Source organism: Trichosurus vulpecula, chromosome 1 (genome assembly GCF_011100635.1).
Source record: "Trichosurus vulpecula isolate mTriVul1 chromosome 1, mTriVul1.pri, whole genome shotgun sequence".
Taxonomy (NCBI): domain Eukaryota; kingdom Metazoa; phylum Chordata; class Mammalia; order Diprotodontia; family Phalangeridae; genus Trichosurus; species Trichosurus vulpecula.
Window position 1 is genome coordinate 9,426,689 of NC_050573.1, and position 23,296 is coordinate 9,449,984.

Sequence of the window (23,296 nt, forward strand, 5' to 3'; positions counted from 1 at the left end):
TAATTCTAAGGAATATAGAAACAAGTTTCTCCCACGCCTCAGAGAACAAGCTATCCTGAAATTTCTAAAAAATAACTGCTTTTGGGCAAAACAAGGCAATTTTTAAACATATTGACACCATCCTGGAGTATTCACGAATACATAAATGTTCAGAGCCTATACTGACTATTGAGGTGGTAATGGACATCTTTCCTATGGACCCAAAGGGTGGCTTCAAAGTGACACAAGATGTTGAAGCCAGTTCAGAATTTCTCAAAAAGGGACCAAAGACAGAATTTTTTCTTCCCAAAGACACACTGATTGTAATCCTGATGGAAACATGTGTATGTTGTGTGTATGGAGTGTGGGGGTGCGTGTGTGAGAAGTTGGGGAGAGAGGCTGGACCTCTTTATCTATAGTTTCTACAAAGTCGGCATGCTTATTCACAAAATCCCTGAGTTCTAGTTCTCAACTTATTGATATTGTCCTTTTTTGGAAGTTTTCAATTTTAGGTTAAAAACATAGGTAAAAGATGCCAGAATCTGAAAATATGTTAATATTTACCTAAGACTTTAAAATTGAACCATTTTAGTCTTGATTTTCAAATAGGAAAACTTTTACTTAATGTTTTGGAAAGTGGGGCTGTTACACATTTTACTGACAGCTAGGTGGCAAAGTGGATAGAGCACAGGGTCTGGAGTCAGGAACACCTAAGGTTAAATCTGGTCTCAGACACTTACTAGTTGTGTGACCTTGGGTTAGTCACTTAACCCTGTTTGCCTCAGTTTCCTCATCTGTAAAATGAAGGAAATGGCAAACCACTCCAGTATCTTTGTCAAGAAATAAGGTCGTGAAGAATCAGACACGACTGAACATCACATCTTTTACTACCCAAGTCTATTCTTAATCATGTAGTAACATCCCTATCTGCTGATAAAGGCCAGCATTTAAGGGAGAGGAGTTATATTTTAATAACTAGTGGCACAAATGGCTAAATAAGCATACCAGCTTATCTAGTCTTCTATACTACTGGTGTGGACTTTTTTCCTTCTTTAACCCAACCCATCCCTTAAGCATCAATAATTAAACATTTTAGCATTTAGGTCACTTCATAAGAGGAAAGACAATAATTTTCAGTCACTCTAATGTTATACAACTGTATATTATTTAGTTTATTGCAAATACTGATGAACAGTGGTCAATAAATAGATTTATAGTCTTCCTTTTAAAAAAACATAAGAAAAAGCCATTGTGGGAAACTTCAGAGTTTTCTTTTTCTATTGTGTCCTTTTTTAGTTTGATTCTAAATCTTTCAGCAAAGTGAACGTTCACACATGCAGTACTTCAGAAGACTTGGCATTCATAAAGTTTCTTTCCAGTGTGATTCCTTTGGTGCTGAGTAAGTTCTTTACTCTTGAGGAAGGCCTACCCACAAACATTACATTCTTTAGGTCCAATAAGAACTCTCAGGTGTCAAATAAGTCCTATCATCTGGCAGAAGGCATTCCCACATTCATTATGTTTATAATGTTTTTCTCCAGTATTTGATTCAAGTAAGTGCTGGGTTCTAGGGGCTTTCCTACATTCATTTGATTCCATAAGGTTTTTCTCGAGTGTGAATTTTCTGATGTCCAGTAAGTCCTGACCGTCGATAGAAGGCTTTTCCACATTCATTACATTCATAGGGCTTCTCACCAGTATGAATTCTCCGATGTCGAGTAAGCTGTGTGCTCCGGCGGAAGGCCTTCCCACATTCTTTACATTCATATGGTCTGTCATCAATATGAATTCTGTAATGGGAAATAAGGTAGGAGTTGCAGTTGAAGAACTTCCCACATTTAGTACATTCATAAGGTCTCTCTCCAGTATGAATCCTCTGGTGTTGAGTAAGTGCTGTGCTCTGGTGGAAGGCCTTCCCGCATACCTTACATACATGAGGTTTCTCTCCAGTATGAATCCTCCGATGTCGAGTAAGAGTTGGGCTCTGGTGGAAGGCCTTTCCACATTCATTACACACATAAGTTTTCTCTCCAGTATGTATTTTCTGATGTTGATTAAGTCCTGTCCTTTGATGGAAGGCCTTCCCACATTCCATACATTCATAAGGTTTCTCTCCAGTATGAACTCTCTGATGCAGCGTGAGTGCTGTGCTCTGGTGAAAGGCTTTCCCACATTCCTTACATATGTAAGGTTTCTCTCTGGTATGAGTTTTCTTATGCTGATTAAGTCCTGCCCTCTGATGGAAGGCCTTCCCACATTCCATACATTTATAAGGTTTCTCTCCAGTATGAATCTTCCAATGTTGAGTAAGAGCTGGGCGATGGCGGAAGGCTTTCCCACATTCCTTACATACATAAGGTTTCTCTCCAGTATGAATTTTCGGTGGCTCAGGAAGTTGTGTGCTCTGGTAGAAGGATTTTACACATTCATTACATTCATAAGATTTCTCTTCATTTTTCTGCTGCCTTCCCTGCCAGGCATCACATTCCAAGGCTTCTCCCAATCTGAAGACACAAGGACTATCCCTTGAGAATTTTTCCTGGGATACTTCCAAAGAAATGTCCAGCTCTGGAGTAGTCAGCTTGGTTTCAAGTCTAGTCTCAACATCTGAAAGAAATTTTTAAAAGTGTAAATATTGCTAGTTTTGCTGTTGTACCTACAAAACTATCTCTTCTGTCTCCATCAAGAAAAATTACTGCCAAATACTAAAACACAGAATAGTTAATATGACCCTATGTTTGCTGTGATTACAAAAAGCTTTCATGTTGGTCCTCAAAACGACCTTGTTAGGTAAATATATCAGTTCCTCATTTTCCAAATGAGGAAAGTGTTAGTCAAGTCAAACCAACAAACAGTCCTTAAGTATCTACAATATGTCAGGCACTATGCTCAGTGCTGGGGATATAAGGTAATCACTGAGAGAAGGCACCAGCATTAAGGGGGAAATTAAAAAAAGGCTGACTGCAGAAGGTAAAACTTCAGCTGGGACCTGAATGAAGCCAGGAGACAAAGATGAGAAGGGTAAGAATTCCAGACATGGAAGACAACCAGTGAAAAGGCGCAGCGTCAGAAGAAGGGATAACATATGGGAAAACAGCAAGGAGGCCAGTGTCACTGGATCACAGGGAACTAAGAGTAGAGTAAGGTGTCAGAAGACTAGAAAGATAGGCAGGGGCAAGAGCTTTAAAAGACAAATGGAGGATTTATATTTGATCTCAGAGGTGAAGGGATCCATTAGACTTTGATGAAAAGGGGATGACATGGTCGACTTTGCTTTAGGAAGATCAGGTGGACACCTGAGTGGAAGATGGCCTGGAGGGGGGGGGAGACATTTGAGGCAGGGAGACCACTAGAAGGCCACTGAAATATAAATTCATTTCTTCGAAGAAACACAAATCATCAGTTAGTACCTGAAAATCTATTGATATTCTCTAATAATCAGAGAAATGCTCAAATCACTTAACTTCCATTTCCCTTGGTTTCCTCAACTGTTAAATGTAGATGGTAATAATAGCCTTACCTTGCAGGGGAGTTGTGAGGACAAATAATATCTGTACAGTGCTTATCACAGTGCCTGGTGCATAGTAGGCACTATATAAATGTTTATTCCCTTCTCTCCCTTTAAAAAACAAGTCTGAGTCCCTTACCACCTATCAAATCGCAAAATGGATTTTTTCTCCAAAGACAGAAAACCAACTGTTGGCGGAGCTTTGGACAAACAGGTGAGCTGTTCTATGGCTAGCGGAGCAGTAAATGAGCTCCTCTATCTTTGTAAAGTAGCAGCAACTTTCAGTCAGCCATGCACAAGAGCGCATGTGCCCTTTCTCACAGTGATCACATGAACAAGCCTAAATCACAAATGAAGCCTATGACCTCACTCTGCTAGGACTGTCTGTGATCACACAACTCTGGTACATTTAAGGTTTAAACTGCACCCAGTTCTAGACAGAACTGAGTGCTGAAAACTCTCCAGGAAGTGTATCGATGCAGCTTAGTTAGAACTGAACTTCTCATCCTAATTCATTCTCTGCTACATGTCCATGCTCTTTCACCCCACTGGTCCACCAGCAATGTGATAGCTGCCACAGCAGATTTTCAGTGTGAAAACCCTGTCTGAAAAGCCTTTGACTGTAATGGATAGCCTACTACTCATCAAGTGCTGCCCCATGGAGCTGGGATGGGGTGGGGGGGCAAGGGAGGTCACAGGCCACTCAGTGCCCAGCCACCTCTGCCCACACTCTCCAGTGCTGCTGTTTGCCTCTGAGTATTCATGAGCCACTGTAGCCCCTCCTAACCTCCCAGGGTGCCAGTCACCCAAACTCTGCCCCAAATCTGCATGATGCCATGGATATTATGGGAAGGAAGAAAACTTCCACAATGATACTCATGGTAGCTCTTTTTGTAATAGCAATGGGCTGGGAAAAAACCCACATGTCCAGTGGGCTGGTTAGGGTTCAACACATAATGACATATGACACATTTGCTGGGTGTTTCCAATTTTCATTTAAGAATAAGGAGAAATAAGGAAGGCTTAAAATCATTTGATCCAAGAATCAAGGGAAGGGACCTGTGAAGGGATAGAGAAAAGACAGCAGAGTTGGAAAATTCCCTTGGACTACAGCTCTATAAAATCCAATTCCACCAGCAGCATAACCTTAAAAAATTAGATAGGAATATGGAAGTCAACAGGCAATCTGGGGTGTTATTTTGTTAAAGTCAATATACTCATTAAAAAGACAATGCTCAAATGTGGAGGGGAGATGACATTTTTTTTACCATTCAACAAGTAGGAGGCAGTATTGAGGACAAACTTGATGACTAGACACATTAAATAAGACAATTCTGCAAAACGAAACAAAAAAAAAATTAAAAGAAAAATACTGATGACCCCTCTGTCAGATAAAAACTCTGTGTCACTTATCTCAAGGGTCTGTGATTTAGTCAATGAAGATTAAAATTTTTAGTCTTAGCAAATTGCCTGAGACACAGGAAAGTCAAGCAGCCAAGACACGGCCTTGAAGGCTACAGGTCTCCAAGGGGATTATAAGGAATCAATGAAAATGTAAACGGCAATTCCCAGTACACAAAGGACAAATGGTTAAAGAATATGAACACGCTCACAGTTTACTTCCTTTTAAGACCCAAAGTTACAAAAGGGTGGCTGACTAGCAATGGCGGTGGGATTTTCCACACTCTGAGTTCCCTACATGGATGATCCAGCAGTCTAGGCAACAAAAGAATGTGACAAATCTTACGATGCTACTGAGTTTGAAAAATATGAGGAAGAAAGAAATCTGGGAAGAGTTTTACAAAAGGCCCAGGGACCCTCCTGGGAACAGAAGAGTCAAAGACACACAAACTCTGACTAATAATAGAAAACTTGAACAGGAGTTAATGGCAAAGACAAAATCCTGCTGGAGATCTGCACTGAAATTAATGTATAAATGTGTTGTAAAGAAAGTTTAAGAAACTATCCTGATGTTTAACAGTTAAGTTCTCTATAACTATAGACTCAAATGGAAATAAAATCAGTCAGTACAATCTCCTCTGCCTGACACTTCAAGCCCTTCACAACCTGCTTTGGCCTCCCCTTCTGTCCTCCCTGCACATGCCTCTCAGTGAAGTCTGGCCAGATGGGCCTTTTCTGTGCCCTGCACAAGGAACTCCCATGATGTCCCCAGGCCTGGAATGTTCTCCATCCTCACACAAGTTCTCTCCTCCTCCAACTCAGAGCTATAATTACTTTCTACAGGAAGTCCTTCTTGATCTCCCTTGTACCCTCCCCTCCCTACTTAGAGAAACCTAGAAAATCAACTAAAAAATTAGTTGAAACAAGCAACAACTTTAGCAACGTTGCAGGATATAAAATAAACCCACATAAATCATTAACATTTCTATATATTACCACCAAAATCCAGCAGGAAGAGATAGGAAATTCCATTTAAAATGACTGCTCACCGCATAAAATACTTGGGAGGCTACCTGCCAAGATAAACCCAGGATTATATGAACACAATCACAAAACACTTTTCACACAAATAAAGACAGATCTAAACAATTAGAGAAATGTTAATTGCTCATGGGTAGGATGAGCCAATATAATAAAAATGACAATACTATCTAAATTAATTTACTTATTCAGTGCCATAGTAATCAAACTACCAAAGAATTATTTTGTAGAGCTAGAAAAAATAACAAAATTCATCTGAAAGAACAAAAGGTCAAGAATATGAAGGGAATCGATTTTTAAAAGTCAACAAAAGTGGTCCAGCCATTCAAGATCTCAAATTGTATTGCAAAGCAGTAATCATTAAAACAATCCGGTTCTGGCTAAGAATGAAGTGGTAGATCACTGGAATGGACTAGACACACAATACACAGTACTAAATGACCACAGTAATCTAGTGCTTAATAAACGCAAAGATCTAAGCTTTAGGGGCAAGAACTCACTATTCAACAAAAATTGTTAGGAAAACTAGAAAGCAGTTTGGTGAAACTAGGTATAGACTAATATCTGACACCACATATCAAGATAAGATCAAACTGGGTACATGATTTAGAAGTGAAGGATAATAACTTTACCAGGGGAACATGGTAAAAATTACCTGTTAGATCTACGGACAAGGGAAGATTTTATACCAAACATGAGATAAAGAGGATCACAGGAGATAAAATGGTTAGTTATGATTACATGAAATTTAAAAGTTTTTGCACAAAGGGGCAGCTAGGTGGCGCCATAGTGCATAGAGCACCAGGCCGGAAGACTCATCTTTCTGAGTTCAAATCTGGCTTCAGACATTCACTAGCTGTGTGACCCTGGGCAAGTCACATAACCCTGTTTGCCTCAGTTTCCTCATCAGTAAAATGAGCTGGAGAAGGAAATGGTAAACTATTCCAGTATCTTTGTCAATAAAACCCCAAATGTGGTCACAAAGGGTCAGACATGACTGAAATGTATGAACTGAAGCACAAACAAAATCAATGTAGCCAAAACTAGAAGGAAAGCAGGAATCTGAGAAAAAATATTTACATCAAATCTCTTTGATAAAGGCCTCATTTCTCAAAAATACTGTGAACCAAATTTATAGTAGCCGTTCACCAATTGATAAATGGCTAAAGGATATGAAAAGGCTATATTCAGATTAAGAAATCAATATTATTAATAATCATACAAAAATGCTCTAAATCACTATTAGAGAAATGAAAATTAAAATAACTCTGAGGTACCACCTCACATGTATTATATTGGCGAACAAGACAGAAAAGGAAAGCAACAAATGCTGGAGGGAGTGTGGAAAAATAGGGACACCAGTGCACTGTTGGTGGAACCATGAACTGGTCCAACCACTCTGGAGAACAATCTGGAACTAGGCCTAAAGGGTTATAAAACTGTGCATACCTTTTGACCCAGCAATACCACCTATATCCCATCAACGCAAAAGGAAAAGGATCTATATGTACCAAAAAATTTATAGCAGCTTTATTTGTAGTGGCAAAGAACTAAAAACTGAGGAGATACCCATCAAGTGGGGAATGGCTGAACAAACTATGGCATATGATTATGATGGAAAAGAACTAATGAGCAGTGTGGTTTCAGAAAAACCTGAGAAGACTTATATGAACTGAGGCAAAGCGAAGTAAGCAGAGCTTGGAGAACACCGTACACAGTAACAGCAACACTGTCTGATGATCAGCTATGAATGACTCAGCTATTCTCAGCAATACGACGATATAAGACAATTCCAAAGGACTCATGATGAAAAATGCTCTCCACTTCCAGAGACAGAAGTAAAGGACTCTGAGAGTAGAATGAAGCATGTTTTTTTTTTTGCAACATGGCACATGTAAAGTGAGTATTATATTTCTTGCCTTCTAAATGGGTAGGGGAGTGAGTGGAGAGAGGGAATCTGGAACTCAAAAAAAAAGAATGTTAAAAAAATAAAAATAAAAGTGCTGCCCCCAGAATGACCTGCTGAGATGTTGTCTGTAAGGTCCAACCTACCTGGCTTTCCCTCACTCACCTGGACAGCTGACTGCTGGGGCCTCTCCCTCTGGCACCCAAGGGCCTTCTACTTGCTCCAACTGGTAAATCACATCTGGTTTGGACACTGCAAGTCCTGCTCATTGGAAATGTGAGAGACACCTTGAATATAATCCCTGTCCTTTCTCTCTTTGGGGACATATTAGGAAAGGCAGCTTGGTGGCTCAGTGGATAAAGTACTCAGTCTGGAGTCAGGAAGACTTGAGTTCAAATCTGACCTCAGACACTAGTTGTGCAAGTCATTTACCCTTGTTTGCCCTAATCTACTAGAGAAGAAAATGGCAAACCACTCTAGTATCTTTGCCAAGAAAACCTCATGGACAGTGTGGTCCATGGGGTCATGAAGAGTCAGACATGACTGAATGACTGAACGACAACAAAAAGATATATTAGGAAGATTCAAAGGACACGACGATAGACCCCTGAAGGACACAGAACTGTGTTCCTAGAAACTATGGGGAACTGGGTCATGGGGGTCAATTCTGGGTGGCAAATAAAATTCATTCATGCTAAGAGGATGGGAACGTTTCATGTCTGCAAGCAGCTGCCCTGGGACTTTGGGAGAGAATCTGTGACCTCAGGAAACCAAATAGAGGAACCACAACCTCAGGGACAACAGAAACTGCCCATTTCCAGTCACAGAAATGACAGACTTTTCATTAGGGGACATGTTGAAGTACCGTGTCTCCTGACCATGCAAAGATTAGGAAGCTCTGGTTTCTGCTTGATAGATAATTGCTAGACCCTCAAGACCTCCCCACCCCCACCAACACCCCCCCCCACCCACCCCCACCCCCCCCCCCCACCCCCCCGCCAAAACATGCACCAAGGAAGGAAGCACAGACTGCCAATGGGCAGGTCCTGAGGCCCGGGGGCCGTCCTTACCCAGCCAGACCAGGTTCTGATAGTTCTCCAGCATCACGTCCCTATACAGCTCCTTCTGGGAAGGGCGCAGATGTCCCCACTCCTCCTGGGTGAAGTCCACGGCCACGTCCTTGAAAGTCACCAATGCCTGAAATAGCAAATACATGTGTGGGTACAGCCTGAGAACTACCTGACATCAGACTATAAGCACCTCCAGGGTAGGGACTGTTTTTGACGCAGAGCTTAAAGGCACAGTGCCTGACACATAGTAGGCATTTAATAAATTGGCTGATTGAAATGGCACTGGAAGGAAAGATGAAGGGAATGGAGCTCACTGGGTTCAGGTCTCAGAGTTCCATTTCAAATACTTACTGAACACCTAGTGTAGGCCTAAGTTTAAGCAAGATTTTTTCATATGACTATAGATATCCTTAATTTCTTCCTCTGAAAACTGCCTGTTCATATCCTCTGACCATTTCTCAGTTGGGGAATGACTTGTATTCCTATAAATTTGAATCAGTTCTCTGTATATTTTAGAAATAAGGCCTTTATCAGAGATATTGGTTGTAAAAGGAAACATATTTCTAACTGGAGATCTAAGGTATTTATTTCAGAAAAAACAAAAACTACTCCTGCTTACCTGGTGAGCCACGGGAGGGAGAAGGACCAGGGCCATGGCTTTGCTCAATGCTTTCACCTCTGGGGAAATTGAGAATCCTCAGCCGTCAGCCCTGGGGAGCAAAAAGCAGACATTAAAGGGATTAGCCCTGCCTTGTTTAGACCCAGGCCTGGAAATCCTAACACTCTTCCTGGTTAGAGAGAGATCAGAAGGAGCTCATGGACTAGTCCAACCACTCCATTCCATTTGACCAACACAAATGAAGCACCTACTGAGCGCAATACACCATCCTACTATCCACTGAGGAACCCTGCAACAGAAACAGAGCAGTCCCTGTCCTCCCTGAGCTTACTTACTTCTGTGGGCATAGAACGTGTAGAGAGGAAAAAGGTGATCCTTAGCAAATGTTGAAAGGGCAAAGAACCCGAGGGAGGAGCACAGGCTTCATGAAAAATTTGGCTTCGGAGATGAGGCCTGAAAGATGGCTAGGATTACCAGGGGCGGAGGCATGGAGGTGGAGGGAGGACAATGTCCAGGGCAGGAGACACCTTCCTGCTCCAGTTTGGCTGGGATATGGAGCAGGAGAGGAGAGTCATGGGAGTGAATCTGCAAAGGAAGCTTGGAGCCAGATTGGGGGGGTGGCGGGAGGGGGCACTGATATCAAGAGGAGTCTCTATTTTGTCCTATGGGCCACAGGGAACCTCTGCAAGCTTCTGAGCAGGTGGCGGAGGTGTTCCCACCTGGACTGGGGGCCTGGATCACTGTGGCAGCTGTGCAGAGGATGGATTTGAGGGGGAAGAACCTGGAAACAGCAAGATTATCCTACTGCTCCCCAGAACCATGATGAGCACTTGAGCTGGTACAGTGGCCATGTGAAGAGAGAAGACAAGTAATCCAAGAGATGCAAGGGAAACGATTCCAATGAAGAGGAAACGTGGTGCCCACTATACCTCTGATCTTAATGGGAAAGGGAATTCCCAGATGAGGAGACTCAGGTCGGCACCTTCTCTGCACTTTAGGTTTGAGAGAGTTAACTAGAGCACTGAAGGAAGTGATCAAAGGTGGCGATGTGGATACAAACAGTGCCCTAAGGGTTGAGCTGCCCTTTGCCTGGTTTATCCTCTAACCTGAAGACGCCCAAAGTCTCTTGATACAAAGGTGCCCTTAGGGTTGAGCTGCTCTTTTCCTGGCCCCCTAAAGTCTTCTCCTCTTATCTTGAAATACCACATCACTTCCCCTTATCCTAGACCATGGAATTCCTTGTCTCCCCCCACCCTGGGTCATAAAAATTCCCTTTGTCTCCCTTATCCTGTCTTTATGAAAACAAGCTTCTGTCCCTCTGTAAATTGCTAGTCCTTCCAGGGCTAGCCCACCGCTTTTGAGTCAGTAAAGCTCCCAACTGCTACAGAAAAGGTCTAAGTGAATTCTTTTACATTTGAACCAGCTCTCCCAACTCTGACCTCATCAGTGGGACCTGAACCCAAGTCTTCTTGGTTCGGAGGCTGTCCCCTCAGTGGCCATTTTAACTATTTTGGATAGAATGGAGGATGGATTCAAGAAGAGGCAGGACCTCTCCTTGGGATGGATAAAACAACCCCAAGAGCGCAGGCCAGCTTCCTTGGCAAAGTGAGCATGACCTTTTCACAACAAAAATGGCTCTGAGGGAGATGGTATGAGACCTGCCACCCTTCTACCCTTCCCCAGGCCCAGCCCAGATCCAAAGGGTCTTGAAAGAACTCCCAGAGGAGACAGTGGAGCTAATGCCAGGGATGTCTAAAAGACCATGGACCGCCAGGCCAGAGAAGATGTCTCAATTTTCAAACAAGGGAGGAGCACAGAGTCTGTAAAGTACAAGCCAGGAAGCCTGACTTGGATTCCTGGGAAAATGCTAGGAAAGATCACTGGAGAAAGCTCTTCACGTGGAGTCCATGGACTTGATCCTTTCACATCTGGATCACTGAATTTCAATGTAATTTAGATCCCTCGTCATCCTCTGTATTTTATTTCATGCATTTTTTTAAAAACACGGTTCTGAAGAGGATCTGAGGCTTCACCAGACAGACTGCTGGGAGCGCGGGGAGGGGGGGGGGGGGGGGGGGGGCGGTCACAAATAACAGGATAGAGTCCCTGATCTGGAAAGGGCAGCAGGGATTACAAAGAGGCCATCATACCAGAGAAACCTTACTGCCTTTTGTGATAGGATTTCTAAATGAGCAGATGATGGGAATGTTACACATAGCATTTACCTAGATTTTTAGCCAAGCTTTTGGTGAAGAATCTCATACTGTTCTTGTGAAGCCATATGAAGTAGATAAAAATACAACTCGAAGGATTCAGAACTGGTTGGACAGCCAGATTCAGAGAGTTCAGTGCCAACATGGCAGGAGGTCTCCAGTGGAGGGCCCCGGGGAGCTGTGCTCAGTCCTGTGCTGTTAACACTGTTTTATCAACAGCTTGGATAAAGAGCATAGCTGATAGTCACTGAATTTTCATGGCACCTTGCTGGAAGGATGGAGTCAGGATCCAAAAGGATCTCTACAGGCTAGAGCACTGGGCTGAATGAAATAAAATCAAATTTAACAGAGGTGGTAGGATCCAGCTTTGCCCTTAGGCACAAGAGATCAACTTCACAAATACAAGGTGGAGCTGACATGCTTAAAGAACCTTCACTCTGAAGATCTGGAGGTTTTAGGGAACTTCAAGCTCAACATGGGTTAGCAACTTGCTGCAGACAAAGCAAACGCCATCCTGGGCTCCCTGCTTTCTCTGTCCTGGTCAGACTTCATCCTGAGATCATACGTGATTCGGGTTTGAGGAGGACACCGATGCGACGGTCCAGAGTGACCAACCAGGGAGGGAAGAGGCGTGAGTGTGCCACGCAAGGACCAAGAGAAGGGACTGAACAAGCTCAGGCTCCAGAAGAGAGGGCCCCGGGGGATATGACGGCTGACTCCAAGGACGGCACATCTGTCCCATGAAGGATCAGGCGTCCCTTGCTGGCTTCAGAGGTCAGAACTGGCTTCCTCTGAGTCCCAGATAACATCCCACCTTGTACGGAAGCATTTCCCAATTCCACCTCAATTCTAGGGCCTTCCCTCTTGTGATTAGTTTCAATTTCTCCCGTACACGGCTGTCTGTACATAGCTTCTGTGTGCTGTTTCTTCCACTAGATTGTATGCTACTCCAGAGCAGGGACTGTCTTTTTACCCTTCTTTGCATTCCCAGTGCTTAGCACAGTGTATGACATACAGTGAGTGCTTAATAAATGTTTATTCACTGACTGGCACTGGTTTATTCACACTTTGCCCCCAACAACCCCCCCCTCACGCCTGGAGGCTGACCGCTGGTCAGGTTTGTTACAGCTGAGATTCATTTCATGTATCAAAGGCTTAGCTGGCCACAAAGGTCTCCCATTCGGTGATGCTATGTTGGGAGGTAGAATGAGAAGGACTTGGCCTGAGGGAGAGGTGAGAATCAAAGATAGCTCTGAGGCCCCAGCTGAAAAGATGGTGATAACCTGAACCGAAATATGGAAGTGGGTAAAAGGAGAGACCTGGGATGAGAGGCGCAGGCTAATGAATTCAGTTTTGGATATGAAGATGTAAAAAAGGCATAAATGGCCTATGTGAGAGTCGGATGAGGACATTCAAGGACAGGCAGAATCAAAACCTAACAGGACCTAAGCATTTGAAGTGGTCACAGCAGTAATACAGAGAAGTGTGGAAGGGGAAGAAGGATAAGAGGAGGGAGACAGGAAGGGGAAGAGAAGAGGCAAAAACAGGAAAAAGGCTAGCAAAGGAAGACAGTGGGAGGAGAACAGAGGAAGATGAAGAACAAGGTGTAGACCACAGAAAGGAAACAGAAAAGGAGAGAGAAAAAGAGCTCTGTAATGCTTTAATGCGGGCCCACTATGTACCAAGCACGCTGCCAATGCCTCCTCTGTACCCTCCAGGAAGCATGCCTCTGGGACTCTCATTGTCCTGTTCAAACTGACTCTGGGTCCCCTCTGCTCCTCTGACTGGACCCTCTGGCTGAGGACACAGCCAGGGGCTCTATCAGCATGAGCTCCTCCCTACTGCTCACTGGCTCCATTGTTGTGGGACTTTTCCCTGTGCCAGGTTCATTCTTCTTCCTCCCCCCACCTCGCTTCCTGCCCCCATCCCCTTCTTCAGCTTCCTTTGCTGCATCTTCTTCCTCTGTTAAATTGTAAGTTGCTGATGGGCAGGAACAGTCCTTGTTTTTATTTGCATGTGTGTCCCCAGCGATCACAGTGAGCCCGGGAGGTAGCAGGTACTTATCAATGTTGACTGACTGCTAGACCAGTAGATGTCCGACACCCCAATTTAAGGAGGCCCAGGCCAAAGATGCCTTCATCCCTCTCCAGGTAGTACTGATGGCTCATCTCTATAGGACTTTCTCCACCATGCTCTCCTTCTTCTCCCCCATGCTTTTTTCAACTCCTGTTTCTATGCTGTCTTTCCCACTAGAATGTAAGCTCCTAATGGGCACAGGGAGGATATTTGGAGGCAAACATGAAAAAACTAAAAAAGGTAACCAGGGGGAGATACAGATCAGTGGTGGGCTGCTTACTCAGGGACCTGGTGGGAAAGGGGCCCTACCATGGGGCAGTGTCCTCTCTAACACTGGCAGCCCTAGGAGGCAGTGGCAGGAAGCAACTAGAGGGGAGAGACAAGAATGGAAACCTTGGAAGCTTTGATTGCATGAAGAATACAAAGAACAGGCAGAGACCAGATAACTAAAGAGGTCATGAGTCAAGAGAATGAGGATCTAGACTAGAGAGAAAGAACAGATGGATAATGAAGAGAGTAGGAAAAAGGCACACACAAAAAAGAAATTCTAAAAATGAATGAACAAGACTAGTGGAAAGGGAAGAGAGGAAGGGAGAATCTATTTGATTAACTGGAAGGAAAAATTATATAACCAGATAAAAACAGGAAGGGGGGGAAGGAACTAATAAACAAGACCTCAAAGGGAAGAGGGCAACAAATCAGAAGAATAGATCAGGGTGAGAGGACGAGAGCCAGCAGAAACAGGACCATCTCTTAATAAAGATTAAAGCAAAGTAACCAGATGAAAATAATACTGTTTTTACAGCAGAAGGGCGGGGGGGAGGGGGGAATCATAACTAGAAAACCCTCAATATTAAAGAAGAAAACATAAACCTAACTCTTATAATTTTAAATGTGAATGGATTAAATAATTCAATAACACAAAAAAGAGTGCAGACAAAACCCTACACAATCTGTTGCTTAAAAGAAACACATTTAAAAAATAAAGATGTACAGAAAAAAAAAACTGAGGGGATGGAAAAAAATTTACTATGCATCAAATGAATCCAAAAAAGCAGAAACTGGAATCATGCTGACAAAGAAAATGCAAACATTTGAAAAATAAAAAAGTATAAACAAAGAAACTATATTATAAGGAAAGGAACCATAGACAACAAAGCAATATCAGTAATAAACTTGCATGCTCGAGATGACTTGGCAACTGTTTCAACAATTTGGCTAGCAGCTGCTGTGGCTGGGTAAAACCAACAACAACCAGGACACAGAATGGTGCAAGCCCAGGTTCTTTTGATCTGCTTTACTAAGGAAAGCAATGTTAAGGGGTTAACAATCTTACTTTAATCCAACATACAAATATCATTCACTTAGTTCAGGGGAAAAAGCCAGCACTCTGAACTTCAGAGCAAATACAAACAAATTACAAACATACATTTATGAACAGACCAAATATAATTCATAGTTACCAAGGAACCATCAACATCTGAGTTCAGTCGGGAGCTCAACAAGGCTGGCTCAGAGTCACTTGCCACTCCTGCTGTGGCTCAGAGCTCCAAAAGAAAAAGCCAACCTCTGCACTTATATATCCTGTTCAGGGCCGAAGGTGAGTCACACATGCTCCTCACCCACGTGACCTAAAATTGTCACAAAAATGTGACTTAAACCCACGTGGTCCAAAAGCCTCTGATGTCACAAACACATCACTCAAACCCACGTAAACTAGGCTTTCCCTTGAGGCAAGGAGGTCATCAAGGACTCCTAATTTAATCACGGAAACAAAGGCCAAACTTTTCAAGGGCCCTTGGTTGAATAAGTGCTAAGAGCCCATCTTGATTCCCAATACAGCATCCATATTTATAAAGGAAACATTACATAAGCTTCAAGAAGACAGACAGTAACAACAGTAACAGGAGATTTCAAAATCCCTCTCTCAGTTTTAGATAAGTCCAACAGACAGATAAAAGGGAAAATATGAAATTGAACAAATTGCTGGAAAAAGCAGAGTTAAAAGATTTATGCCATATTCCAAATGATACAGTAAAGGAATATACATATTTCTTGACACCACATGGAAATTTTGCAAAAATTGACAATGTACTAGGGCACAGGTATATTGCAAACAAATGTAAAAAGGTAGAAAAAGTTAATGCATTCTTTACAGACCATAACAGAATAAAAATAGAAATTGGTTGAAAGAGCATAATAAAAGATACAGACTCAAATGGAGACTTAACAAGAGAATTTTAAATAAGTAGGTCAAATAACAAATCATAGAAACAATAACTATATAAAAGAAAATGACAATGATGAAACAATATACCAAATTTTCTGAGATGTAGCTAAAGCAGTACTCTGGGGGAAAATCATATCCTTACAAATACACATTAACAAAATATAAAAAAATGATTAACTGAATGTGCATTTTTAAAAATTAGAAAACCAACAAGTAAACAAACTGAAAACAAGCACAAAAGATGAAATAATAAAAATTAAAGGGGAAATAGATATATTGGAAACAAAATTCCCATAAAAATGATAAATAAAACTAAACTCTGAAAAGAATAAATAAAAAACTCTTAGATCATCTGATTTTTTAAAAAGGGAGCAGAAAATCAAATCAAGAAAACAAAGCAAAGAAGCAAGGTGAAATCACAGCAAAAGCAGAATAAATAAAAAGAACACTCAAAACATCTTATGTACAGTTATATGCTAACAAAAATAAGGATACAAAAGAGGACTACTTTCAAAATTATAAAATACCCAAACTATCAAAAGTCTGGAAAGTTATCTTAAATAATCCAATCTTAGAAAAAGAAATAGATGTAGCTGTAAAGAAACCAACAAAGAAAAAAACTCCTGGTCCTGATGGAGAATTCTATCAAACTTTTAAAGAACAGTTAGTGCCCATATTTCACAAATTATTCTAAAAATTTAGGAAGGAAGCACTCTACTAGAATCTTTTTACAAGACAAGTATAGTCCTAATACTAACATCAATATATTAATGAATACTGACTCAAAAATTTTAAATAAAATCCTATCAAAGAGACTATATAGAGATTTATCCAAGAAATCATTCATTATGATCAAGTGAGATTTATACTACAAATGCAAAGATGGCTTAAAATGAGGAAAACAATCAACACAATCAATCATACAAAAACCAAAATATCCAAAATCACACGATCATCTCAATAGATGGAGAAGCCTTTGACAAAGTACAACACTCGTTTATGCTAAAAAAAAAAAAACAAAACCCTACAAAATAGGCATAGAGGGATCTTTTAAAAATATATATCATAAAAAGTATCTATTTAAAACCAAAAGCAATCTCTTGAGTTCACACCATCTCACCTGCCAGGGCAGTGAATCCCTGTCTGCTGCCCAGCTGAATAACCTTGCACAGTCACGTCCAGAGTCCCAAGTAGGTGTCCTTCTTTTCTGTCATGGTCTCCTTGGCCACCATGGTCTTCAGTGCTCTTGGTGTGGCTTATGGCACAGCATAAACTGGCACCGGTATTGTGGCCGTGCTCCCTCAACCTGAGATGATCATGCAGTCAATCATTACTATCATCATGGCAAGGATTATCACCATCTATGGTCTGGTGGTGGCTGGTCTCACTGCCAGCTGCTTAATGGTGGGAATGAATGACAATGCTCAAGAGCTTCCTTCAGTTGGAGGCAGGCCTCAGTGTGGGCCTGAGTGGGCTGGCAGCTGGCTTTGCTACTGGCACTGTAGGTGAGGCTGGTGTTCTGAGGACACTGGGGATCGGGAGATGATCCTAATCCTGATCTTCGCTGAGGTGTTTGGCCTGTAAGACCTGGCTGTGGCCCTCCCTCTCTCTACAAAGTAGACGCTCTTCCTCTCCCTTTTTCCTCTTATCTCCCTCCCAATTCTTGTCCCTGCAACTACAGAGTAAGATATAAAAATCTGTCTTAACCTCACCTCTCCCAATTTACTCCAGAACAATTAGCCTGACACTGGGTACAGTCATTCAGTTGACAGTAAACATGCAATGTCTTAGGGACTGTGTCACTCTGCACCAGACTGGACAGCCCTGCCCTGGGCCTGGCAGCCAGGCAGCCACGTAAGCTCCTGAAATTCAAGATTGTGGTCACGTCTAGTATTAGTAAGAACTGTATGATTTGGGAAGATGCAGAACACGTTTCCAGTGGTGCTGTGGCTGTGGACCACAGCTCACAGTGATGTTTCCAAAGAAGATTCTGATTCTGATTAGAAAAAACAAACAGCATCATATGCAACACGGATACACTTACTAGGACTTTTTCCAATAAATACGAGAGTGAAGTGAAGATGCCCGCTCTGCCCGCTATTACTTGATATAGTTCTGGAAATGCTAGCAACAGCAAAAGACAAGAGAAAGGAATTAAAGAAATAGAGATAAGTTAAGGAGGTAATAAAACTATCTCTGCTGATGACATGATGAAAAATCCTGGGGAAACAGCAGATACTAATTGAGACAATAGTTCTTGCAAAGTTGCAGGCTACAAAAGAAATCCTCAAAAACTCACAGCATTTATAATTAATAATAACGAAACAGAAGAAACAATAACGGAAAGGGAAATCCCATTCTGAATAGCTACAAACAGCATAAAATATCTGGGGAACAACCTTTCAAAGTGTACAAAGGACTTGATACATTCAGCTACAAAGTATTTCAAAGGACAATTTAAAATAGCTGGAGGAATATTCTGTGCTCATGACTAGGCTGTGCCAACATAATAAAAATGACATTACCAAAATTAATGTATACTTTTAATACTATACGAATCAAATTACTAAGGAGATACTATATAGAACATGATAAAATGATAACAAAATCCATTGGGAAAAATAAAAAATCTAGGATATTAAGAGAAATGATGAAAAGAAGTAGGAATGAATAGGGAATATCACTTTCAGACCTTAAACAATCTTATAAAGCAGCAGTAATCAAGACCATCTAGAACTGGCTAAGAATAGAGAGACTGATCATTTGAACAGATTAGATGAGGGGTGCTCAGAAACAGCAGAACTCAATAACCTAGTGTTTGATAAAGTGGAAAACATAAATTACCTAGGGAAAAAATCCTATTTGATAAAAATTTCTGGGAAAACAGGAAAGCAATCTAATGGAGATTAGGCTTAGAGCAAAACCTTGTATCACATTCCACAACACATTCTAGATCAGGGGTGTGGGGAACCTGCGGCCTCAAGGCCACATGTGGCCTTCTAGGTCCTTGGGTTCAGTCTTTTGACTAAATCCAAGTTTTACAGCACAAATCCTTTTATTAAGGGGATGTGTTCTGTGAAGTTTGAATTCAGTCAAAGGGCCTCAAGGCCCCACCCCTGTGCTAGATGGACACATGACCTTAACATTAAAGATCATGCTACAAAAAATTAGATGAACAGCTACAGATAGGAGATGTATTCTTATCCAAACAAGAGAAAGAGGAAATTAGAAAAGACAAAATAAATAACTTTGATTATATGAAACTGAAAAGCTTCTGCACAGACAAGATGCACCTAGGATAAAAAGGGAAGTAGCTGAATGAAATCTTTGTATCAAACTTCTCTGATAAGGGTTTGGCATCCAAGACATATAAACAATTAATAAATATATGTAAAACCAATAGCCATTCCCCAAAGGACATAAACAAAAAGCTCTTAAAAAAAGAACTATAAAGTATTCACAGCTACATGAAAAATGCTCCAAATCCCTCATAATAAGAAAAATGAAAATCAAAACAACTCTGAGATTACATTTACACCCTGAAAACTGGCAAAAAATGATTTAAAAAAACAGCTCTAGTTAATGTTGGAAGGGTTGTGGAATGATAAGCACACTGGTGGAGCTATGAAATGGTATAACCCAGGGTTGGGGAACCTGCCGCTTTAAGGCCACATGTGGCCTTCTAGGTCCTCAAGTACAAGAACGAGAGCAAGATTTGCTGTGTAAAATTTGGATTCAGCCAAAAGGCCACAATTAAGGACCTAGAAGGCCAACGTGGCCTTAAGACCAAACGTCCCCTCCCTCAACCTCCATAAACATTTTGGAAGGCAATTTGGAATTACCCAAATAAAGGAACTAGAATGCCTATACCCTTACCAGAGACTTCTTGCTGAGTTTATACCCCAAAGAAGCCAAGAAAAAAGTCCTCATATACTCCAAAATATTTGAGGCAGCACTTTTTGATAGCTAAAAACTGGAAATAAAGTCGACGCCCCACAATTGTGGAATGGCTAAACAAATCGTGGTACATGAATGTAATAGAACACTCTTGCGCTACAAGAAATAAAGTGTGTGATGAATTGAGAGAAGCCTGAAAAGATCAGCATGAACTGATCCAGAGTGAAGTCAGCAGAGCCAAGAAGACAATTTATAGAGGAACTGCGACAATGTAAGTGGAAAGGACAAAGGACCAAAAAGAAAAAACCCAAACCCAGAAGTGAACATAACAAAATTATAAAGCTCAGGCAGGACTGGGAACGCAGAGAGTTAATTAGACAACCCCAGTCCACCGCTCTGTGAAGGGGGGAGGTCCGCAGGGTCACACACTGCACATTTTCAGGCTTTTTCACTGTATCAATCAGTTGTGAAGGGGTTTTTCTCTCTAAAAAGTCTTGTCTGTCATATAGCATGGCTCTCTGGGAGGGGGAGGGGTACATGAGATACTACAGTGATGTAAGAAACGGAAAATATCAATAAAAACTTTAAAGTAAAAGTAAGCTCCTCGAGGGCAGGGCTTCTATGAGGAGTGCCAGACAATTTAAGGAGGCCCAGCCCAAAGATGCCCCACCCCTCTCCAGGCTGTACTGAACTCATCTCAGTAGGACTTTTCCTACAATGCTCACCTTCTTCTTCCCCTTTTCAACTCTACATTTTGACATCTTCATTAGATTATAATCTCCCTGAGGGCTGAACCAGCTTCAGCACAGCACCCGGCATACAGTAAACTCTTTACAAATATTTGTGCCTGATTGATGCTGCCAAGGCTCCTTGAGCTTCAGTGGCTCTCTATGGCTCAGGGCCATAGAGAGAAGCTCCTGCAGTCTAGATTTAATCCCTTTCACAAGGGGGCTCCTAATTATCTGACAGCTAAGCTGGCTTACTTGTTGCATTTTCTCTCCCATCACCAGGCTTTTGCCCATGTGCTCCCCCACACCTGGCATGGGGTCCGTCCTCACCTCTGCCTCTTAGGATCCTTAACTCCCAATAAGGCTGAGCCCCAGTACCCGCTCCTACTGGAGGCCCTTCCGGATGCCCCCTCCCTCATCAGAGAGTCTAGGTGTCGGCAAACTGCCCTAAGGGGAGTGTAAGCTCCTTCAGGGCAGGGGCTGGCTCGCCTTTGGTCTTTGTCTCTCCCCGCTCCCACCTCCAGCCAGGTGGAATTAGGGTTTGTTGTTTGTCTGACTTTGGGCCTCCATTCTTTGAGGACCGCCTAAAGAAATCGCACGTGGCTCCAGCGCCAGGGCAAAGGATGCACCGGTCAGCCTTGGAGGGAGGAGCCAGTGAGGATGGGAGGAGGAAAGGCACGAGAGGGAGAAGCCAGGGAACGGTGGCGCCTTTGATTGGGTCTCAGTCCTAGCCCCACCCCCTCAGGGACCAATAAGCACATCAACTCGGGAAGAAGGCGTGGCAATCCGCAGGCTCCTGGGCACCCGGGATCGGCATGGGCAGAAGCGACAGGGTTTGGTTCCCAAGGTGGGTATGAGCAGCAGCAGTCCGCCCCAGGCTCCCAGATGTGTGGTGCGCGTGCGCAGGAACAGTCAGGCTAGGGCGTCGGGAAAGAGCATGCGCAGAAGCTGCCGGGCCGGCTTCCCGCAGAGGACTGGCCCACCGAGAGGGAAGCTGGCCGAAGAACATGGCGCCAGAGGCCCCGCTCCCTCCCTGTATCCCCGCCGTCCGCCCGCTCCCCCGGCGCTACCTTTCTCAGCGGCGGGGTCTCCGCCGCCCGGCCTCGAAGGCGGCGCTCAACTGAGGCCTGAGCGGCTCCGAGACTGACGCTAAGGACGCGAGGACGAAAGAACCTAGTGAAAGGAAGTCCCGCGTGGGCCGCTCTCCCTCCCACCTCCCGGGCCGCAAGGGCTTCTGGGAAACCCAGTGCGGAGGCCCGAGGCGGCTTGTGCGCATGCTCCGGGAAGCCCCACGTCCAGGGCTTCAGGCTGGGAAACGCTGAGGTATCCCCGGGACAATCCGTCCCCATGCACCCGAGACCGCGACGAAACGGCGAGACGGAGGCCTCGAGCGCTCCCCACGCGTGTTTAGAGCTGATCCCTGGGAGTTCTTCCAGGCCCCTTGTCCCCTTTGCCTGCGCGCCCTTTCACTCTCAGAGTTTCTGTTATCTTTCGAGACTGGGCTCAGGGGCTGCCTCTTCCAGGAAGGCCCCCTGCCCCCCGCGATCCCTGCCCCTTGTTAGTGCTCTCCACCATTAAATGAAGTTCTCTAGTCTCGTGTGTGTCCGCCCCAGTAAGATGCCTCCAAACCTCAGGCACTGCAGATGGCCCCGGAAGCATATGGATGTGAAAGAATCATTGAAGCTTCCCTGGCCAAAGTGGGAAATGCCCTTTATCGTTCCGAAACCTGTGATTGTCGTTTTCCAGTCTGGTCCTTTGGAATTTTCTTGGCGAAGTACTGCAAGGCTTACCATTCCTTTCTCCAGCCCATTTTACAGATGAGGAAACTGAGGCGATTAGGGTTAAGTGATTTGCCCAGGGTCACCCAGCTGGTAAGTGTCAGAGACCAGATTTGAACTTGGGAGATGAGTCTCCTTGACTCCAGCCATGATGCTCTATCCACTGCACCATCTAGTTGCCGTAGATGTACAAAGGTATAATTGTGGACTGTTCTTCCTGATGCCCCTCAGCTCCAACTGAGGAACCCAGGAACCCCTGAATTCCAAAAATAGTCCCTACTGAAAAGTCTTTCTGTCCAGATCACGGTTTGGTGACTCAGGGAGAGAAACAAGAAGCAGCAGAAGCAGCCAGGGGTCCGAGGACCAGGCTCCAACTTTTCTAGGAGGCAAACATGCCTGCCAACCATGTGCAAACACCACCACAACCGCCCGGAGGAAAGAGGCCATCTTCCCCTCAAGGGAAGTTCCAGAGAACCGTGTGTTGAGGAGTTTAGTTTAGGAATGAGAACACACAGTCTCTCTCCTTAATGTCTACCCAGTGGGCATCTCTTATGGCCTCAAGAAAGGAACACAAGATGCTTACCAAATAAATACATGGTACTGGTTGGGATTCACAACAGGGTCATCGGGAAAGGTCTGCTGAAGCTGAGCCTCGAAGAGTCAAGAGAGGGAGAGTGGACAGGAATGGGGGACAACTTGTGTAATGAATGCCATGGGGTGGGAAAGAGAAGGTCCAGTAGAATGTCCTGTATAACAAGCCAGCCAGTTTGGCTGGAGCATAGAGTTTGTGAGGGACAGAACTCTTATCAACAGCCTGGGAAAAGAGGGTGGAAGGAAATTGTGAAGGGTT

General features: G+C 43.3%; 1 protein-coding gene across 1 annotated transcript; it reads right to left on the reverse strand.

Moving 5' to 3' along the window:
• Positions 1-1,124: 1,124 nt before the first annotated feature.
• Positions 1,125-21,894, reverse strand: LOC118834977 (zinc finger protein 501-like). Its single transcript, XM_036742410.1, has 6 exons — positions 21,739-21,894; positions 17,164-17,349; positions 9,525-9,615; positions 8,906-9,032; positions 8,001-8,096; positions 1,125-2,586 (listed from the first exon to the last, which is right to left on the reverse strand). The coding sequence occupies exons 3-6, from the start codon at positions 9,558-9,560 to the stop codon at positions 1,565-1,567; spliced, it is 1,281 nt and encodes a 426-aa protein (XP_036598305.1). The 5' UTR covers positions 9,561-9,615; positions 17,164-17,349; positions 21,739-21,894; the 3' UTR covers positions 1,125-1,564.
• Between the last annotated feature and the right edge of the window lie 1,402 nt (positions 21,895-23,296).

Excerpts from the sequence above, each read along its gene's own strand:
- LOC118834977 (XM_036742410.1), bottom strand. The coding sequence starts at position 9,560 with ATGGCCCTGGTCCTTCTCCCTCCCGTGGCTCACCAG. Across the intron at positions 8,097-8,905 it reads TCAGAACCTGGTCTGGCTGG|GACTTGCAGTGTCCAAACCA; the intron begins GTAAGGACGGCC and ends TCCAATGAGCAG. Across the intron at positions 2,587-8,000 it reads CCCAGCAGTCAGCTGTCCAG|ATGTTGAGACTAGACTTGAA; the intron begins GTGAGTGAGGGA and ends AATTTCTTTCAG.